Source organism: Dermacentor andersoni, chromosome 4, assembly GCF_023375885.2.
Source record: "Dermacentor andersoni chromosome 4, qqDerAnde1_hic_scaffold, whole genome shotgun sequence".
Lineage (NCBI taxonomy): Eukaryota > Metazoa > Arthropoda > Arachnida > Ixodida > Ixodidae > Dermacentor > Dermacentor andersoni.
In genome coordinates this window covers 72,726,866-72,746,994 of record NC_092817.1, presented here as the reverse complement: position 1 = coordinate 72,746,994, position 20,129 = coordinate 72,726,866, and the positions used below count along the sequence as shown (strand labels likewise).

The 20,129-nt window shown below is 46.4% G+C and overlaps 1 protein-coding gene across 8 annotated transcripts in view; it reads right to left on the bottom strand.

The window, feature by feature from the left end:
• The window catches only part of LOC126536294 (uncharacterized), a 151,192-nt gene that overhangs the window by 53,818 nt on the left and 77,245 nt on the right, over positions 1-20,129 (bottom strand). For all 8 annotated transcript variants that reach the window (XM_055073925.2, XM_055073931.2, XM_055073928.2 and 5 more), the window contains 3 exons: positions 19,258-19,388; positions 14,485-14,542; positions 5,111-5,257 (listed from right to left, as the gene is read on the bottom strand). In XM_055073925.2, the coding sequence (XP_054929900.2) occupies positions 5,111-5,257; positions 14,485-14,542; positions 19,258-19,388 (336 nt within the window). The remainder of the gene's footprint in view (positions 1-5,110; positions 5,258-14,484; positions 14,543-19,257; positions 19,389-20,129) is intronic.

Below are 20,129 nucleotides of genomic sequence, written 5' to 3'. Positions count from 1 at the left end.
CAATGTACTTGCAGATAACAATTTGAATGCCTGTCAAAGTAAACAGCACTACTTATTCCGTATCCGAACAGTACCCACACTGTTAAAATGGTCATGTTTTAGAACTCTCATTGCTGCTAAACCACAGCTTAGAACTAGTGAGAATGCTGCAGTAAGGTCACATTAGTGAAACAAATTTTCAGATATACAAAACTGATCTCTTGAGGCTGATTGTAGGCTCAAACATGCACACACACATCGCGCTGGGGTTTCGTCTGCCTCAATGCCACAGAAACTCTGACTACGCTGGTTTAAATTGCTTCAGTAGATAACACGGAACCCTTTCTTATGTACAAAACACCACATCATACTAAATAGACCATGTGAGCATGATAGAAATCACTAGAAACCGCTACCGAGCCTATACCTGGCGTACAACACGGAACACTCGCCCAAGGCAGCACGTGGACTGTTCATAGATGGCACCACTATATAAGCAATATGGCGGCGATATTGAAAAAAAAAAACAGTCTGTAGGTACAAGGTTCATCAGGCTCAACAGAACCATTCGATATGGTAATGTGATGCAGACAGAGGGAACGGCAACAACAGCAGCACATATTTCATAAATTAAGTAAGCATGTGCAGAGATCTGCCCAATTAGCCACTGATAGGCACACAGTCGTGAATCTATCCCACGTGTGTTATCTCGGGGCCGATAAATATGAGCCACTCGTATGAACATATTAGGGGCAGGTACTCCGCAATGGCTTGCAGCTCGTTACCACATTGGCCAGTGACGAATTTTCATCACGGCCACACTGCCTAGGCCATTAGGCCTAGCACTGCTACTTCATCGGGCACCAGCAACTAAAGTTACGGTTTGGTGCTGAATCGACACACATGCTGGCAAGCGTACGTGTGGTCTGACCTTAAGTTTCGCGTGGTTCAAGGCTATCTGAGTGTTTAAAACTGATTGAAATTAGCTAGATCCGACGGCTACTATAGCTGTAGGATCAATAAGTAGTGTGGCTAAAGTTTCATTCCTCCACAGGCAGGCATGGCCGAGCGTGAGCAGATTATAGTCAAAACATGGGTTTTCACTTACTTCTGCCTGTTTAGAAAACCGTGCCAATAAATATACATATAGTGAAATCTCTATGTAACGAACTTCAGGGGACCACTGTAAATTGTTCGTTATTCTGAAAGATATTTTCTAGTGAAAACATAAAATTGACTATTCTGCCCATCAACCCGTCAGTTCATAAGTTGTCACCATATGAGCTATCCACGAAAACATTGCTGTTGGCTCTCCGTGTGCGTTGTTGCCATTTTCCATAGGTTCTGCCACCCCGCACCACCTAAGCACCGTGTAGTAAGACTGACACATGCAAAATAGATGCTAACACCAGGAAAACTACTGACAAAAAGGTAGCTCCATGTCGCCTGCAAAGCGCAATGTTTTTTGCCTTTTGTTTTTCACATTTCTTGCCGTGGACAATGCAATTGTCTTGCTCGAGGCGGTCACCTGAACTATGTCAAAGTGCAAGTGCATGTAAACAACACCATCTGGAAAGTGCAAATTGAAACCGTGTGGCATCCCCACGAGTATGGAGGTTACATTTCACTGCGCCCAAAGCTAGTACAGTCGCAGAAAGAAGCGCGAAAGAAAGAGGCGTGCGCAAAAAGAAGGGTGAAAGAAAGGTGAAAGTAAGAGACACACCTTCGTTGCTAGACAACACTTTTCTGGGCAGAGCTTGCGCTTGCAAAACCTGATGCGTCGTCACCTCCACTCGCTCGCGTTCTTTTTTTCTCAGGCGCTGTCTCGGGTTTTCCGAACCTATGTGCAGCGACATCCGCTCTCTGCGCATTGTCGTCCACTAGCCTACTGTTTCGGCTGCCGTGAAGGATACATGAAATCTAAGAATCCCCAGATTTCAGAATATTAGTTCGTAGTACTGAGGCATTGTTAACATCACAGAGAAACGGAATAACAACCCCTAGTCTGAAAAGTTCGGTATTCTGAAGTTCGTAGTACAGACATATTTTTACAATGAAACTATAAGAAGTCAGCAAGGGATTTCTGAAAAGTTCGCTAATCTGAAAAGTTCGTTAATGTAGTGTTCATAGTAACGAGGTTTCACTGTAGTAACAGCAGAAAAATGTGCATTTATCCAAACAACCTTTTTGATTGATGTCAGCTACTGGCCAATGGCAGCGCTCTATAGGAATGTGCCCGCCGACACCAAGGGGCAGGCACCGGCAGCCCCAAAAGGGTGAGGAGAACACTTCCTTAAAAGAGAGTGTGAGAAAAAGGTGACTTCGTGGTTAACTTGTGAGCCCCATGTACCGTGCACGAGTGCAAAATTTGGCTGAGATACTGATAGCAGCATAAGCAGCATCAGCAGCATAAGATAAGCAGCATAGGCTATCCACAGAATGTGTTTTTTCACCAAGCCCAAAGGGTGGTTCGGAGCCCCTCTTATGCTACCTACCTGTTGCCGACCTGCTGATGTATATCTTTATTCTCCCTTTGTCATGTGACGTTAACCCACAACCCCAAGAACTGGCAATGTGAAGAGATCTTCAGCCTTTTTGGACAGCGTGAAGACCGGTCTACTAATATTTTCAGCTTCAGTGTGGGCACAGTGCAGCAACGCTTGTATGACCTATCCCCGCCACCCCTATTGTGATAGGCATCTTCACCTATATGCTCAGCAGTGCATGTGGCATAGTAAATAGTGGTGCTATTTCACACACTGCCATTCTCTTCCACCTCATTGAACATGGCCAGCCAAGTGTGCATCGCTTGCCAAAACAAAGCTTCACGAAAGCAGTCACCATGCTGGCTGGGAAAGCTAGGCACCGCACCTGTGCAAGGCCAGGAGTGGCAAAGGCACGAAGACAGCTCGCGGTCCAGACGCCCACATGAAACGTAGGTATTGATTGCTAGCAAACATATGCGTACAGCGAGCGTAATGGCACAGGGACAGCTTGTGCATAGCAGGTGTTGCACTGCATGCAAATCAAATGAGTGGCACTATGCAGCAGCTGGTGCAGTGACACTCGTTACAATTGACCATAATAATCCAATAAAGATGGTCCACTACAGTTAAAACCTCGATATAACGAAATCGGTAAAATCGGCACTTTACTTCATTATACTGAGATTTGACCTTTCATGCAAGTAAGCATGGTCACCAATGCGTTTTTCTTAAACCAAAGGGGCCGCAAAATTTCCTGAATTAGCAGAAAATCGCAAAACAAATTTGTTGAATTTGGGTGTCGGCAACAAGATACGGTTCAGTGCTGTCTCGACGATATCTTCACATCAGGGGTATGAAGCTAATCCTGTGAAACTATTTTGTCTACTCCGCCGCAACAGCTGTAGTGTAGCCGGCAGTGTGGTAATGTTATCATGAGGAGTGCAGGCAGAGGGCACGGGCAAACACTTCAGCTGCCTCTAGCTTCAATTTGCCTCCGAAACATGAGGTTACGCGACCTCCAGCCCTAATCGAGCATGAAGACAGTCCACATGAAGTCGCGAACATCTCGGCTTACTCAACCTTTGCACCCACAGCAGATTACCTTTAAGATGGCACATGAGCCGCATGTGCATTCAACCACACTGACTGCCATGAGAAAAGTTGCACAAAAATTGTTTAGTTGTATCCGATAGTCCTCTATAGCAGGGTCCATTAAAAGCAGAATTTGTTGCACCAATAATAAAGGCCGACTAAACCAAGTGAGAAGAATTGTCTGTGAAATCCTAAAGTACCATATTTATTCAAATCTAGGCCGACAGTTTTCTTTTTTTTTTTTTTCAAATAATCATATACCAAACTCTAGGGTCAGCTTAGATTTGAGGATGTTAAAAAACGCGGCAGTTTGTAATTGAAAATGATAAATTTGGTGCATAGCTAGCTAGCGCTATCTAGAAAAGTCAGCATTTCAGCTGCTATTAGCCGCACCAGTAGCCAACTGAAGTACACGAGCGACGTCACTATATTGACCTGCGTCGTATCGGCATGCGGCGTGGCCCATAGCGTGGCGTAATCGTAATAGCACCAAAGAGGCAATACCACTATAGTGCTGCTTTCAAACGAAAAGTTGTGCTAACCGCGGAGGCCTCGTCAAACGTTCAAGTCGGGCGAGACTTCAGCATCGATGAGAAAAATGTGCGTCGTTGAAGGGGGCAACGGGGTACGCTTTTTGCATGTGCCGCAACGAGGAGATGACAGCGATGAAGAAAATAAGCGTGCAATAATAGAGAGAAGCTGTTCACCGAGATAGCCACGTTTCAATGTGCGCAGGCCGTGCTGCACTGTCAGCACAAGCATGGGCACGCGTCTGCAAGCGTATGTGTGGTCTGAGCTATAGCGACGAGGCTAGCAGTGACGATAACGTAGAGTGAGCCCGGTATGTTCATAATAAATGAATGCTGTTTTCATTTTGTGAGTGCTGTCCTCACTTTTTTTGTTCGGCCTACATTCGAGGTAAGCTTCTTTTCTTTTTTTTTTCTGGCTTTGGAAATTCAGGGGTCGGCTTAGAATCGGGGCCGGACTAGATTAGTGAAAAAGGTATGTGGAGCCGTTGTAATGAGCATGGACTGTACGGTGTTTCAAAGAAACGGCACCAGGTCTCACTCAGCAGATTGTTGCAGAAATGTACGCTCATATAGGCGAAAACTCGACAAGTCCGAACTCGACAAACTCGACTGTCCTCCCTGCCCGCTGTGCTCCCTACCGAAGTTTCAAAATGCTGCTTGGTATTAGAAGAAAAAGCCACAGTTCTTATAAACCACCTTGGAAAGAAAGGACTTAAAACAGGGTGCATATACAGTGGTAGCGTTGCATTACTTTATTAGCAGCGGTGCACATTTAAGCGATGCGAATTTGTGAATGTTTGTGCGTACTACCATTTAGCGTGCAGTTAGGCCACATTCCCACAAGGTATGTGCTAATGAGGTTCCGCTGTAATATGCACCAACTAAATGTTGTTCCAGCAACCGAATGCTGCGCACACTGCTCCCTATTTGAACAAAGCAAGATGAACTGCACAATGCAGTGCACAGCTTCCTGCTGTCTTTTAGCCTCATACAGCACTGGAATGCACTTCATGCACTACTCACTTCATATTCGACAAACCGGAAGCACACACTGGCAGTGCTTGAGACGCAGGACACGAACACATCAAGGTAGTCGATGTTCGTGGATGGCTCGCCAGTAGAGCTGCTCGGCGAGCTGGTCCAGTCAATTGACAAAGCACAGCCGTTTTGCTGCAATTCAGAAGGACATATAAATGTTCTCACCACAGATAAATTAATATTCCAATTTACTCTGTCTCAGCAACACTAACAAAACAATATAACAGTAGTACCAGTGTTGCTACATCACTTGGTCTTTCCAAAGCCTTTAGTGCCCACCAGACATTTCATTACATGTGCTGCTGCGTGACGGACAATGAAGGCAGGTTGCTCGCCCACACTACCTCAGAGGCCAGGTTGCGTGTCAGATTTCACTGGGTGGCTGTGATGGGCAAAGGACGGACTTGTGCATGGCATGGCAGTTAGGCAACAGAGATATATCAACCGAGAAGTGCTAGCACCACTCCAAGATTAAACAAGCTAATAGCTGGCATATAATGAGTAATATTAAATTGCCTCTGAAGCAGTTAAGAAGCCACGAAGACACTTTAAAGGGACACTAAAAGAAAATACTAAGTCGAGCTATATCAACAGATTGTTTACCTAGAAGTCTATCGTTGTTTTCTGTGCAGCAATATAGAACTCTGTTGTGTTGAAAATTGCTGTGTAAAAATTGTGTTGAAAAAGAGCGCGGCCACGGCATTGCATGTTCCACCTGAGTGGACGACCCTGTACAATCGACAGTTCCGATGAACAAATCACATTGCCACTACCATGGCACAAGGCCAAGACAAGCCAAAACAAAGTTCCCACTGGGCCGTTATGCTGTCAACCGGTTTAAGGTGTTGAATTCTTATATTATTAGTGCGCATGGTGTTGGAAAATTTGAAAACAGTGCGAAATTGTGCCATAGTGCCTCCATATCCATTCTAGATCTTTTTGGGTGAAGGCAACCGGTCAATAAACCACAACCATCCCACAACCTTTGCGAAATGTGAAGGTTGTGGGATTGTTCCCCACCTGCGGCAAGTTGTTTTTTCATCTACTTTCATTTCCATTTTTTCCTTTCTTTATTTAATTTATTAAGGACATGTAATTTCCCCTATGTTGTCCTTGGTGTCAGTGTTTGTTGGCTTCTTATGATATGACTAATAAAAATTGGGCCCCTCGGTTACCTCCCTTTCTTCTCGTTTATTACATAATGAGGGTCTCGAATCCGGCGACATTGATGCCTTCAGGTAGCATGTGTGGGTTTATTGACCGGTTGCCTTCACCTAAAAAGATCACGTTCTCGTGACGCCTGCGGCAGAAAGGATGTTCCATGTCCGCCGCCAAAGTCTGTGAGTGGTAGCGCTGGCTAACACTCCCAGGGTTCTACTAGAAAACATAAATACCCAAGAAAGTGGATGGGGAAATGGCGCCACGGTAGCTCAATTGGTAGAGCATCGCACGCGAAATGCAAAAGTTGTGAGATCGTTCCCCACCTGCGGCAAGTAGTTTTTTCATCCACCTTTATTTCCATTAATTTATTCTATCTTCATTTTAATTCATTAAGCACAAGCAATTTCCCCTATGTTGTTCTTGGTGCCAGTGTTTGTTGCCTTGTTATGATATGACTAATAAAAATCAGGCCCCTCGGTTAACCCCTTTTCCACCGGGAAAGGCACGTAAGGCATGCCGGTCTCGGCAGCTGGCAGCGAAGAGCAGACGCTTGGCTGAATCGTGACCGCGCCGGACCTTCGGGTGACAATATGTCAGCTACACCAGCTCTTCGGATCTGTCAAATACTGACAGTTATAATTCAGACTAATTTAATAGTCACAAATCGCCATTCACATTCAACCCGCCACCACGAGAGTCAGCGCCTATGCACTACATATCGTGCTGCAACATGAAGACCAAGACTACCCATGACCACTGATTTTATACATGCTGCTTGCTATCTTAGGTGTTTTACCCCTAAGGGTCTCAGGGAAGCGCTTCGCATGCTGGCTGTAATATGTGGAGCACGACTTTCCACATTTGTATCCCACAAGAAAGCCACTGACAGTCCAAAGCACCGAACAGTGCATTTGTTTACATCGGGAGTACAGTGACCACTCCTGGTTCGCTTGAGATATAATGCTATAGTCGCTCATCGGTGACGTCAATGTCAGAACATATCGGAACAGGCACATTTTAACGCGACAGTGTTAAGGAGCGCATATCACAGAAAAGCCGGTGTCGTTGGCATTGGCCGTGAGCGAAAAATGGCAGAAGGCAATTCATGAATAAAAACAACTTGCAAGATGGGCTGGGTGGGAATCGAACCAGGGGCTCCGGAACGTGACACGGAGACGCTACCACTCAGCCATGAGGTCGATGGTTCAAAGTGGGACAAAAGCGCCTCTAGTCAATACGGTGTTGCCTTAAAAACGTGTCGTAGAAAGTTATACTACAGTATATATCGGTAATTATGAGCATGTCAATTACAGAAGTCGCAGTTAAACACATAGCAAAGTACGTTTCCACTACATTTCTTCTGCGCTTGCCGCACATGCAGAGCCATCTTGCGGCAAACACAGAAGACCCCCTCCTCGCAATGTACGGCGCTGCCCCGACAGGTGGCGTGGCACTCGCCCGCGTCTCCCCTACGTCTTGTTTGAGCGCATTGGGGCCGTGCGGGGATCAGTGCGAGGGTACCCCATTACCCTTGCGTTTAATGAGTTTTCTCGCTCCCTTCCAACTTCCAGCGTGCGTCACTCGAACCCTCGTGTTTAGGCGACGCGGCTCCTCTTTCCGTTCACAGCACGATTCCTAGGTGCAGCGTCCAATGCTGGACACCTCTGACATGATTGCTGCGCCGTAGCACGTCTGGTGGGAAAGCGGCCCCTGCGATGTGTGCCGTGCTGCTGGCGAGTAGTCATGCGTCTGCGTAGTGCTCCCAAGCAAGATAGAGGACGATCTCATGGAGGCGTCGGCCCCATGATCGCGCCAGCCTTCATGGCACGTCGCGGCCCAGCTGTCCGTGCCGATCAGGACGTTTGGCTCATGTAGATCGTTTCTCCCTCCGAGACACCGAGTTCCTTGGTTCGTTCCGCTTGCTCAGGCACACGTTTCGTCTTTGTGTGACTCAAGAGCATGCCGAGCGAATGAGTGGGCGGTGCGAACGAGGTGCGATAACACTATCGCGTTCCACTCTTAAAGGCGAAGCTTAAGCGTCCTCCAAGTTTTTGTGCTTGTAACCACTGTTGCATCACTCTGAATGGCACCGATATGAGCTACCACACATCTTCGAAAAGAGCGAGCAGGAGACCCTAGTATGGGAGCATTGTTATACTGCCTACTTATCATTCTTCGTATTTGCTTCACACACATAATATTTTCTGTAAAGTGGGCATAGATGAGGACTTTGTGAGAATGCGCAGTTTTCTCACGGAAACGCCTATTGCCTGAACTACACGACAGTTTACGCTGCTGTATCGAGGAGCCTATGCCTGCTGCCCATTTTGGGATATGAGGCAAGGAGTGCACCTCGGAAGCTAAATAATGAGTCTGCATGACAATACATTAAAATACAACCATATTCGTAGTCGCATTTAATTTAGGGAAGTGCCGGTGAGTGCTGCGGGCAGCTTTCCGTCGAAAACAGCAACATACCGATGTCGATACTGCTCCGTGTCGTCACTTCTCGCTTTTTGTGTGTGTACTGTACGAAATGAATGATTTATTTCAAATCCGTATGGTCAAAACTGAACTGCAGAAGTAGTTTTCTCAATCCTGATGGCTTAATTAGCTTCATGTCAGTCGTGCAGGCCTGCCAGCAGCAGAGACATGAACTAAGAGACTGTGACATACCGTATTTACTCGAATCTAATGCACACCTTTTTTCCAATAAAATGGGTCGAAAGATTGCATGCACGTTAGAATCGACTATGACCCTAAATTCGCATTACCATATCGCCATCGGCATTGGAAAATGGCCGCCTCATATGCGTTTCTAGCCTAGCTGCCGTAGCTTCCTCCATGTGCATACCTCCATGTTGTACAAGTAACCAGGTGCTGGTATAACTTAGTCTACCACCTGTCTTCCCGTTTTCTGCGTTTATTCAATCAGCATGGAAGCGCCGAGTGCAAAGACACGCCGAGTCCACCACGATGCCGCATTTAAAAGGAAAGTTATCAGGTGCGCAGAGACAGACGGAAATCGGGCCATATCAAGGGCGTTCGGAGTTCCCAAACTTGCATACAGGACTGCCACAAACAGAAGGAGAATATTTCCGCCAGCAAAGCAACAAGGAAAGGTTTCAGTGGACCAAAGCAGGCCACTTCACCGAAATAGAAGAGCTGCTCACGGAATACGTGCAAGAGCAGTGAGTGGCACAGCGGCCTGTGACCACCAATCTGCTCAAAGTACCGGCAATGCAGTTAGCCCTACAGAAAGGGCTAATGTGGAGTGACTTCAAAGCAAGCAGGTGCTGGCTATCAAATTTTATGAAAAGAAAAGGCTTTTCTCTTCGAAGGCAGACAGGAATATGCCAAAAATTGCCCGAAGAATATGAAGAGAAATTGCACAGTTTTCAGCGGTACATCTTGAAGTTGCACCATAGAAACAGCTACCACTTCGGACAGATTAGAAATGCCAATCAGACGCCGCTCCACTTTGACATGCCTGCCACCACAACCGTTGAAAAGAAGGGGGCGAAGCAAGTGCGCGTTTTGTCTTTCGGCCACGAAAAAACTAGAGTCACCGCAATGCTTTGTTGCACTGCGGATGGGCACAAGCTGCCCCCACATCTTAGCTTCAGATGGAAGATGCTCCCGAAAAGAATTGTGTTTCCAAGTGGCATGATTGTGCGCGCAAATGAAAAAGGTTGGATGACCACAGACTTGGTCACTGACTGGATTGATAACGTTTGGCGGAAAAGACCCGGCGGCAGTTTGGGTCTGCGTGGGATGTTTGTGCTCAACGCATTCAGGTGCCACCTTGACCAGCACATCAAGGACAAGCTGGCTGCATGCAACACCGACCTTGTCGTGACACCTGGCGGCGTGACATCGCAGCTCCAGCCGCTCGATGTTTGTTTGAACAAGCCAGTGAAAGATACGAATTCGGGCTCTCTACACCGAATGGCTCGTCAGTGGCTGCCACGAATTCATGCCCGCCAATAAAATGAAGCGTGCCTCGCTGCAGGACTTTGCTGAATGGGTGAAAGATGCACGGTGCACGATCCTATCTGCCATGGTCCACAAGGCCTTTAAAAAGTGTAGGATTTCGAATTCCATGGATGGCACCGAGGATGAAATGCTTTGATCTGTTGATAGTGATAAGGAGTTGTCTGACAGCGATGACAAGTGATATTTATTGCCCCACACGACTCGTACCGGCGCAGTTAAAATCTTGGCAGCAAGGTATGCCGCTTCTATTTGTGTTTCTATTCGTCACAACTTTAGTGCACTAAGAATAAGTTTGTTTTTACCAAATGAGAGGAAATTGTATTTCTATATGAAACATGAGGTGTGCGGTATTGTGCTCTTTGTTTTTTTCATGGAAAGCGGCTGCGCATTACAATCGTAGTTTTCTTTTCTCACTTTTTTTTTTTATGTGTGTGTGTGTGACGGAAAGCGGGAGCACGTTACAATCGAGTAAATACAGTATAGGCTTAACCTTGACTGAACGCGATCGGCATCGACTCAAACTGTGCATGCAGATGGCAAGGGCTGAAGTTCGTGCAGCCTACATCTACAGGGAACACAACTTCTCGCAACAGCAACATTTCACGCCATGCACCAGCTCACAATTGTGGATTTGTAAACACTCTCATCACTGTGGCCTGCATAATCTTGGCATGCCCTGCATACAACACTCCTGACGTCATACACTATGTGGCTTGTAACTGAGGAGGAGGCAAGGTAGGCTGTTCAAGGCAATTAAATTCATTTGTAAAAAATCTGCGCAACTCTCAAACCTGTTTTTTTTTTTTACAACATGATGGAAGTGTTCAGAGGAACGTACCCAGCGAATTTCATCAACATCCATTGACATCGAGAAATTGCCGGAGTTGCCTTTTAAGAAAGGCCCAACGCATGTCTAGGAAAGAGCACATGCACATCACTGTCTACTAACAATGCACATCCAAAAGCAAACGCTCGAGCTTTGCAACAGAAGGGATCAACATATATGTCAACAGCGATCGGTGAAGCTCCGATTGTGTACCACATCAACCACAGGCATGAAATGGCCACATGCAATACGACATGCTTTCTCGCACACCAGTTTCGCTCACCTGAAAGCGAAATATACCTGTTTACTACGCATATAACAATGAGCATGACAGAGTTCGCAAAACACATCAAGAAAAGGAAGCATGTGCCCCTGATTACTGTGCTTCTCTCTTAAAAACACGAAGACTAAAGCTGTGGCAAATGGACCGCTCATGCAAAACGAGCATGATGGCACACAAAACACCAATGTAACAGAAGAAATAGCTGAATACACAGTATTTGCCACCTGGAACACATAACGCACACGGAAGCACACGGCATCTTACCCAGCATGGTGTCAAAAGCAGTGTGCATCTTTTTAAGACAGTCATCGTCTGCTAGCTGCTTGTGCTTGTGCGAGGCAAAAATCTGTCGACAGCTCCGTAGAGTCTGCGGACAGTCCGCGACTTCCAGTCCGTGAAAAACGAATGCGATTCTGGCAGCTTATCGGACTGGTGGGTGGAGCTTCCAAAGCTGTTTGTGAAAATAAAATGTGGGACAGCAGTCCCAAGCAGTCCAGGACTGTCAGAGACTGATAATCAAAAAGGCCCACTACTTCCTCAATGCTTGTATGCAATCGGGCCGTCGCGATTACCCTCTCAGCTTTTATAAAATAGTTGCTTTTAACAAATTACCAATTACATGAAATTTTTTCACCGTATCATTCACTTTAGTATAGCAAACGTTTATTGCAGGTGGTAACAAATTACTATTCGTTTTGCATTCAATTTGAACCTAAAATTTGTTATTCACCCATCCCTGAACAGAAGCTTGGCCTTTCAATCTAGCTTGACTTAATATTTTCGTTTAATGTCCCTTTAAGCCCAAATGATAGAGTTATGGAGAAATCAACGTACCACTTCTTCACACACATTGAAACTTTAGCACTAGTACCACAACAACTGAACTCTGCAGCTTGCACACCTACATCGAACACACACACACAACTAAAATGGTGCATTCTATGCAGGAGTGAAGCCCAAGAAATAAAAATGATAAAGCAACTTGCTCTTTTGATAAGGTGCCACAAGAGCCTCAGACAAGATTCTGTTACATCCACATTTCACACTACAGCTCAGACAACTTATAATGTAACTGCTTATATAGTGCAGGACCGTATATCCCGCAATTCTTTCTGACTCATATTTATCTTTCCATAGAAGTCAATGTTTAAGCATACCACTTAGAGTGGAGCCACGCAAGACGAAATACTTATTATAATGCAGTTGCTGGAAAATCCCACAGACAGGCGGGACACCAAGCTCGCTTCTCAACGAGCTGCACCAATCGAGAGGAGAGTGATGAAGGTGATATGAAGGAGAAGGAGAGCCAAAGCAACAAGCGAATGAACAAGGAAGGAAGCAGCAGCATGCTGACTTGGTGGGCAAGCCGGAATTGCCAAGGTGACGAAGAAGCGCCTTGCTCCAGTCGCTTGCCAGTGGCGGGCAGTCCGTAGTGTACACATACACACTGTCACTCTTTGCCTCTACAGTTCGTGCGCAGAAAATAAATACAGTCATCAACCGATTACTTCGGACACACACAGGCTCTAAAAATTTTTCTGAATTACCGGGCAGGCGGAAAAAACACAGTTTTGACGTTATAACCAATTTTATGTTCTTTACAACTCCAGCATTCCTTAAAAATCACTTGAGGCCACAAGTGAGTTTTACATTCACCCATCACAGTGCACGAGGCCACAAGTGAGTTTTACGTTCACCCATCACAGTGCACATCGTTGTGAAGTGCAGATATTGCACATGTGACCTCAACTCCGGGAAGCTGTCAGTTTAAACTGCGCTCTGCAAATTCATCAGTTCAGAACATTCCCCACACGTGAGCTTTGACCATTCCTACCAGTACACGCACATAAATACGTTGGCTATACATGTTCGCGGTGTGCCAGCCAATTGCCCGCAAACCCAGCTTCACGTGCTGCTCTCAGTTTCGCCTGTGTGTGTGATCTCCCACTATATAGTCGCGAGTTCATCTGTGGGCATGAACATATCTTAGAGGCAAGGTTCCCGCTACAGCAAGCCGCTCAACACCCCCGCCGGCTTGGTCTAACCAGAGCCTTCTCGTTGGTAGTCGCCATCCAGTGTTGTGGTTTGGTGCAGAGTCAACGAAATGCTTCGCAGCGACTGTAAGGCCCTTGAAAAGTGGAGAAACCACCTCGCCAATTAAAGTGAGGGCACATACCGGTACTCTTCGATTCCCAAACACACAACACACGCAGCTGCTTGGTCTACATATTCTGCACGTGCACAGCCTTTGAAAAATATTGCTTTGGTTATAACGTGTGGGATTCTCATCCGCGCTCTTGGGACAAAGGAACGATAACACAGTAGTACAAACAACCACAAGGGCATTAATTGCACCTTTCATAGACTAATGCCTGCTAGCCGAGTTGCTATCCACAAAATGTGCCGATGGGCGCGCGAAAAATCTAGGAAGTCTGACTCACCGCGACCACATAGCGAGCGATTATGTTCACCCCATGCTGGATCCCAACGCCTGGTCATTCGCGCGTACGATCACGCGAACGGTGGTGCATTTGAAGGAGGCCATGCGAGACGGTCTCGCAGAATCATGAATCGGTGCACGCGCGGAATGTCCGCGCAGCTTGCCCAACCCAAACCAAAGAGCAAGCGCCTTCTCCTTTATGCGCACAAGTAACCCCGCTGTGAGGCGGAGTTGCGCAACACTCGTGCCATCTCTCGTACTGCGTTTCAACCACACTGACTGCCACGGGCCCCAGGCCACGCGGCAAAGCCGGATTACAGGACATGGGAGCTATGCGGGAAAACAATGTATCAGGGGACGCGTGAGAGTCGCGCATCCCCACAAGCACAGTACCACTTATAGTGCAGAAGCTTGCGACTCTGGCGACTTATGATAAATGCGGTCTGCAAAACTGTACACAGTAAACAAGAGTACCAGAACAAGAGAGCTAAAACATAGCGCGATGGCAAATGAGACCCGTTAACAAGAACGACAGCATGAAGCAACATGTACATACGAACAGTGGTGTTGCAAACATGCCTCGAGCATCCTTAAAATTGCTAGCACTATAAAATACTTAAACCAGAGCAGTAGCAGGCAAAACAAATGCTTACCTGAACTGGAGACGACCGGTCACTGCCCCCACGTGGGTAGAGAATGCAGCGGCTTCCTCTGCCAGAAGAGTCACAAGACTTGATCAGTCCTATTAGGCATCTGACCTTGTGGCTTAAAATTTGTGCCAGTAAAAGAAATTTGATAAAAATAGACAGTTCTTACGGCACTGTTCACCTCCACATGTTTCACCCTGCTCAATGCTGTGTAATGCTATCACTGTGGTAGCTGTGCATTTTAATGCAACTGCGCATAGAGATAAAACTCAAAATAACGAAGCTGGTAAAACCCACTATTTGCTTCATTATACGAAAATTTTGTTATATTATTACTCAATAACTCAGGCAATTGGAAAAAGAAAGCTTAAATTAGAAAAAAAATCATTTTTGTTGAATTTGAGAGTCTGCGACAAAAGATTTGGTTTCATGCAGTATTGACAATGTGTTCACATCGGTACGCAGTGAAGCCAGCCTTGCTTTCGCATCCACTTCACTCCTGCGGCTGATAGTGTTGCCTGCAGTGGGACGACGCGCTATCATGGAATGCACCGGTAGCGAGGAGCTAATACTTTTTCTGCCTCTCGCTTCAACATTTCTCCAAAACTCGAAATTATGCAACCTCCAGCATTAGGCGCATGAGAATACAGAGCCCAATGCCTTGTTATCTCAGCTTGCCCAGTCTTTGCACACTCAATAAATCACCTTTAAGGGGGGACGCAGCTCTCACATTGCAAAAATTGGGCAAAAAAGTAGGTTTTCTGAAAATCCCATTTTTCACTTCCCATAACCCTTTTTTCTATCTGATTCCAAAATATCGTTACTGAAAATCACGCAGACGTCCTCTAAAAAATTTGAGCTATCAGGCAAGGAGGCGAAAAATTTTGTAGGAATCATGAAAGAACAGCATTTTTCAAGCCACAATATCTCCAGAAAGGTGCAACCAAGTGCTGCCATCTTGGTCTCTTCGGAAAGCACATTTCTCAGTCTTCAAATGTGCCACTTCAGCTACCAGCTCCATACAGAAACAAGCACACAAAAAGCAAATGATTGAAGGTCATTCTGGAGTCTCTGATTGGCTCGCCATGCGACTGCAGCGTGGTTCACCATTGGTCCGGGGCTCGCTCTGTAGGGACGTCATGCGCACTTTGCACCTTTCAAGGAGCAAACAGCAGACGCACACGCTCTTTGCACCTCGACCACCGTGATATGACAAATGTCGAAACAGGCGCGACGTGGACATCACAGAAGCACAGCCGACCCCACTATTACTGGACATTCGGAACCACGGCTGAGCATTGCGAGCATCAATACTTGAGACTTCACTTCCAAGTTTACTTCCAAACTCATCTTCGAACATGCGGCTAAGCCTTTCGAGCATCAGTGCCGCACCCAAGCACATCACGCGTGCAGTCCTCAAGACCTGCGGCTAGGCATTTCACACATTGGCACATTGGACTCTGCAATCGAGCACATCTTGAGCAGACTCCTCTGACCTGTGGCTAAGAATTTCGCATATTGGCCCTCCAGATTCGGTGATCTCGCACTTCTCGCACGAACTCCTCAAACCCACAGCTAAGCATTTTGCACATCGGCACCTCAGGCTCCATGACCAAGCACATTGCGCACCGAAGTCAGGCTTTTATTTTATTAAAAGAAGCTTTTCTTTGCAAACCTCGCAAGGTTTTCGAAACAGTGGGTGCTTCGGCGTGGCTGTTGTCTAGCCGAATAGGCGAACCAATCACAGCGGAGGATGCATGCCGCACGCGCAGCTGTATTCCTTGCACCACCACCAGACAGCGCTCATCTCCGCGCATCCGCGGCACTGGTCATGCAGGGAAAAAAAAAAGAACCAGAAAGCTCACCTTCGTGCATCTGCGGCAGCGGCATTACATTAGCCTCACAACAACGCCTGAATAAAGCCTTCTGTGTCACTTTGTGCGGACATTCAATAAACACAAACTCGTTTCCACTCTTTATGCACTAAAACAAAGCTTCGCTTATATAGATTCCTGCATGCCCTCCCACCCAGTGTACTGAATGTACCCGTCAATTTAGCGTCATCTTTCTTTATCAGGAAGGAGCATTTATTATACAAGTAAGGTAAAAAGGCACAAAGCATTCCTGTCATTTCCTTATGGTTACTGCTGATGACTATGGCAACCCAGATTTGGGCACTTTGTTTCAGTTGAATGCTAGCACCATACTTGCTTTCTTGTGCTGCACAGATGCAAACTTCTGCACTTTGGACACTCTGGGGTGATCAAAATTAAAGTTAATCCGTTTTCCAGACTAAGAAGGACTGAACTGACGAGATATTGCTTATGCATAAATTTACCGTGGCTGTACAGTACAGTTACAGATGCGCATGAGTATGCTGCACATAGCTGCACACAGCTAGAATAACCATTTTTCTTTTTTGGTTAAAGGCACCCTTTTGTGAGAAATTCTACAAAACCTTTTACACACATTCCAGGGAAAATGTTAAAAGGACATTATTTACGTTTCTCTTTGTGCCAAAGATGCCTGTGCAGATACAGAACCCTTACAACTATTGAGTTTCCTGTAGCAGATAAATGTGCACGGTAATAGCATTCAGACGACTAGATGTTTTCGCAGCCCCTAGGGAGTCTGATAATTTGGACGTTGACGGTATTTCTAAGACGTTGTAATCTGCCTTTTTCATGGCATGATGGCGCATGCGCCCTGCCCTAGCGGAATAGTTGCGATACGTTTTGGAAGGGTCGTGCGCGTCGCCACGCGCCAGAAGGTGCCCGAAAAAAAAATATCAATAAGCGCTCGAACGCACATCGCTGCAAACACTCATGCCATGTACCGCATTGAAATGGTTGAAACTCCAGTGGTAGCTCAACGTCAGTGCGGTGCCTAAAATGGTCGCAGCGTAAGACTGCAACTCCACTTTAGAACAGAATGCGGCCAGGGCTACGCACGAGTTGTCCGGACTGCACCGTGAGCCAGGTAGTTGCCGCCTTTCATTGATGGCTAGTAAACTTAACGAAAAACCCATGCATCACACTTGGGCGACACTTAAAAACATAACGTTGCTGATGAAGTCTTCTTGCAGCGTCGGCCCTCACTTGCTGGTGGTGGCAGCGCATGCTTGATTTCACGTACTCGTAAGGCACAGTACCACTGGGTCGATACGAGACCGACAAGACGCTCATGCCAATGACTGCCTGACTGTTCAGCACAGTGCGTCACCAAAACCATTTCATCATACCAGGCTGACATCAACGCAACCGACGAGTGTGAGTTGTACTGCGACGGGCTTTCTTGTCGACGGCACCGGCAAAATCAGCGTGCCGACCATCATTTGACCAACCCCGCGCGATAAGTCGTCGAGCCAACAACACGATAGCGACAGTGCCTTCGCTTGTATATATAATTATTCGCGCTCAAAGTGAGTCAAAACTTTCCTATGAAGTTGAAAAGCACAAGTTTAAACCCTCTCAAGCAGTGCACATGAAGTTTGAGGCAATGTTGATCCTGTACAGAGAAGGTTAAGCCTGGTGCCGTCGTGTTGTGTACCCACTACCGGCGGACTTGAACCGAAATGTAAGCAGTTAGAACGAATGAAACTCTTTTTATAGTTCAGTTCGGCCTTAGCGATTTGAAAACAACTATATTTCACTTCGAACGGCGCAAACACAATAAGCAGCAAGCGGCGACACAGCGCTGTGCCAACATCTGTACGTCACTGCACCCATAGGCTGCCGGTCGCATTCACTATGTAAGTGGGTGGGTCTTTACGTGTTGTTATGCTGACACATTTATCAATTACAGAGATGTACTGTTTACCTCTGCGTCAAACAGGAAACAAGAAACGGTGCATTCGGTACACAGCAGCATAAACAAATGCCTCGCTGAGTTATACCAACAGTGTTAGTGATGGTGTCGCATTTTCGCAAAAGAACAACATGGCCTATAAATGACCACTTAATTTATGCGAACGCAGTTTTCTTTAATAATGCTTTATGGCACGCGCAAACTTTAAGTATGATGGAGTTAAAGAAAAGTGAGAATCAGAAATAAATTAACAGCCCGTAATATGTTATCTGGATCACAGTTGCCGTTGTTTAAGTGGTTCGGCTGCTCATATTATTTCGTATAGCGACGCACCTTTTCCACAATATTTGACACTAAACAACGATCTGCTTCTGTAGATATCAATGTAAACAAGTGCACCGCTGCGATAAATCCGGCGTGGAAGGCTGCGCTCGAAGACTTCTTGAATATGCGAAATGTCAAAATAATGTTTAAAAAGAATACAATACGCGAGCTCCAAGTGCAGAAATCAGCGACAACAAACTCCAAGGCAGCCGTGTCGGCAATGGGAACTCAGTGTGCCAGAACTCGGCCACACTGTTTACAGAACAGCGCACTCAGGCCTGCTCACCCAGTAGTCATTGAGTGCGTCATGGCTTCCAGGCACGACATTCTGCCATGGAGAAGCCATTAATAATGATTCGCGATCCATGAAATGCACAAATGACACACACTCAATGTGGGCGCAGGTACACAAATCAACCAGCGAAAGCCCCGGCACCCTTCTAAAACGTTTCCAGCGGCATGCGGCAGAGAGCAGCACAGGAAAGTGAGAAAGGCGGATTGAGCTTATATGTAGAAAGTATTTTCATACACATCAGCAGCTGGCCTATTATGAAAGGGCATGAGCATCACCCAACGAGAGTTAAATCTAGCTGACACAAAGTACCCCTGCCCATAAAACACAGGAGTGCAGTTCTGCAAAGGGCATACCTCTCAATGTGGACAAGCTCAGACCTCACAAGGTGCTCAAACCAGCTCCCTGGAAGCTGCTCCGAGTAATTTTCTTTGTATAACACCTCTACTCCTTCCTTGAGAATTCCATGTGGTTTACTCAACACCAACTGAAAAAAGAAATATATACATATATATCAATAATTATACGACAGCCACCATAGAGCACAGTGACAAGCACTACCTTCAATGCTGCTATGATTGAGCGCTAACAATTACATACTTCGGGAAGAAGTCAACTATCATCTGGTCATGTTCAGCTACGGCTGCCCGCATAGGAATTAAACTTTGGCCGCCCTGCTTATTGGCGCCGTAGCCATCCGGTTTCCCTAATTTCAACTGGTTTCGTATTGAGCTACTGATAGCAATTCAAAATGTGAAAGTTGGACGCGGCTACTATCCGTCGGTCAAGCTGGCGCAGAACAAAGTCAGTGCACAACATGTAGTATGGCCAGACTGGAGCATATGGGCGTGAGCAAGCACTGAAGCACTGTCATGCACAAAGCAAACAGCACAAGTACGCACTACAGTTGCATGTTGCTGCAGTCTGCTACATAGTGTAGATGCCATGGCTGCAGCAGGGTGCCACGACGAGTCCGCTGACTGAGCACACTGCGGCTCGCTGAGGAAAACTGCGTTCGGTGCATCATAGGCACCAAAATCAGAAGTAGTAGCATCTACGTGAGCATCCGAAATCAAACTTGAACTGCGCACCATGGTGACGGTCAATAGGCAGAGAATTTTGGGCATGTATCGTATCACCATAGCCTTCACAGTGCAAGTAACTGAAGGAGTGCAAGTAACTGAAGGAGCACAAGAACTGCGTAGGGCTTGTTTGAGTGCGAATAACT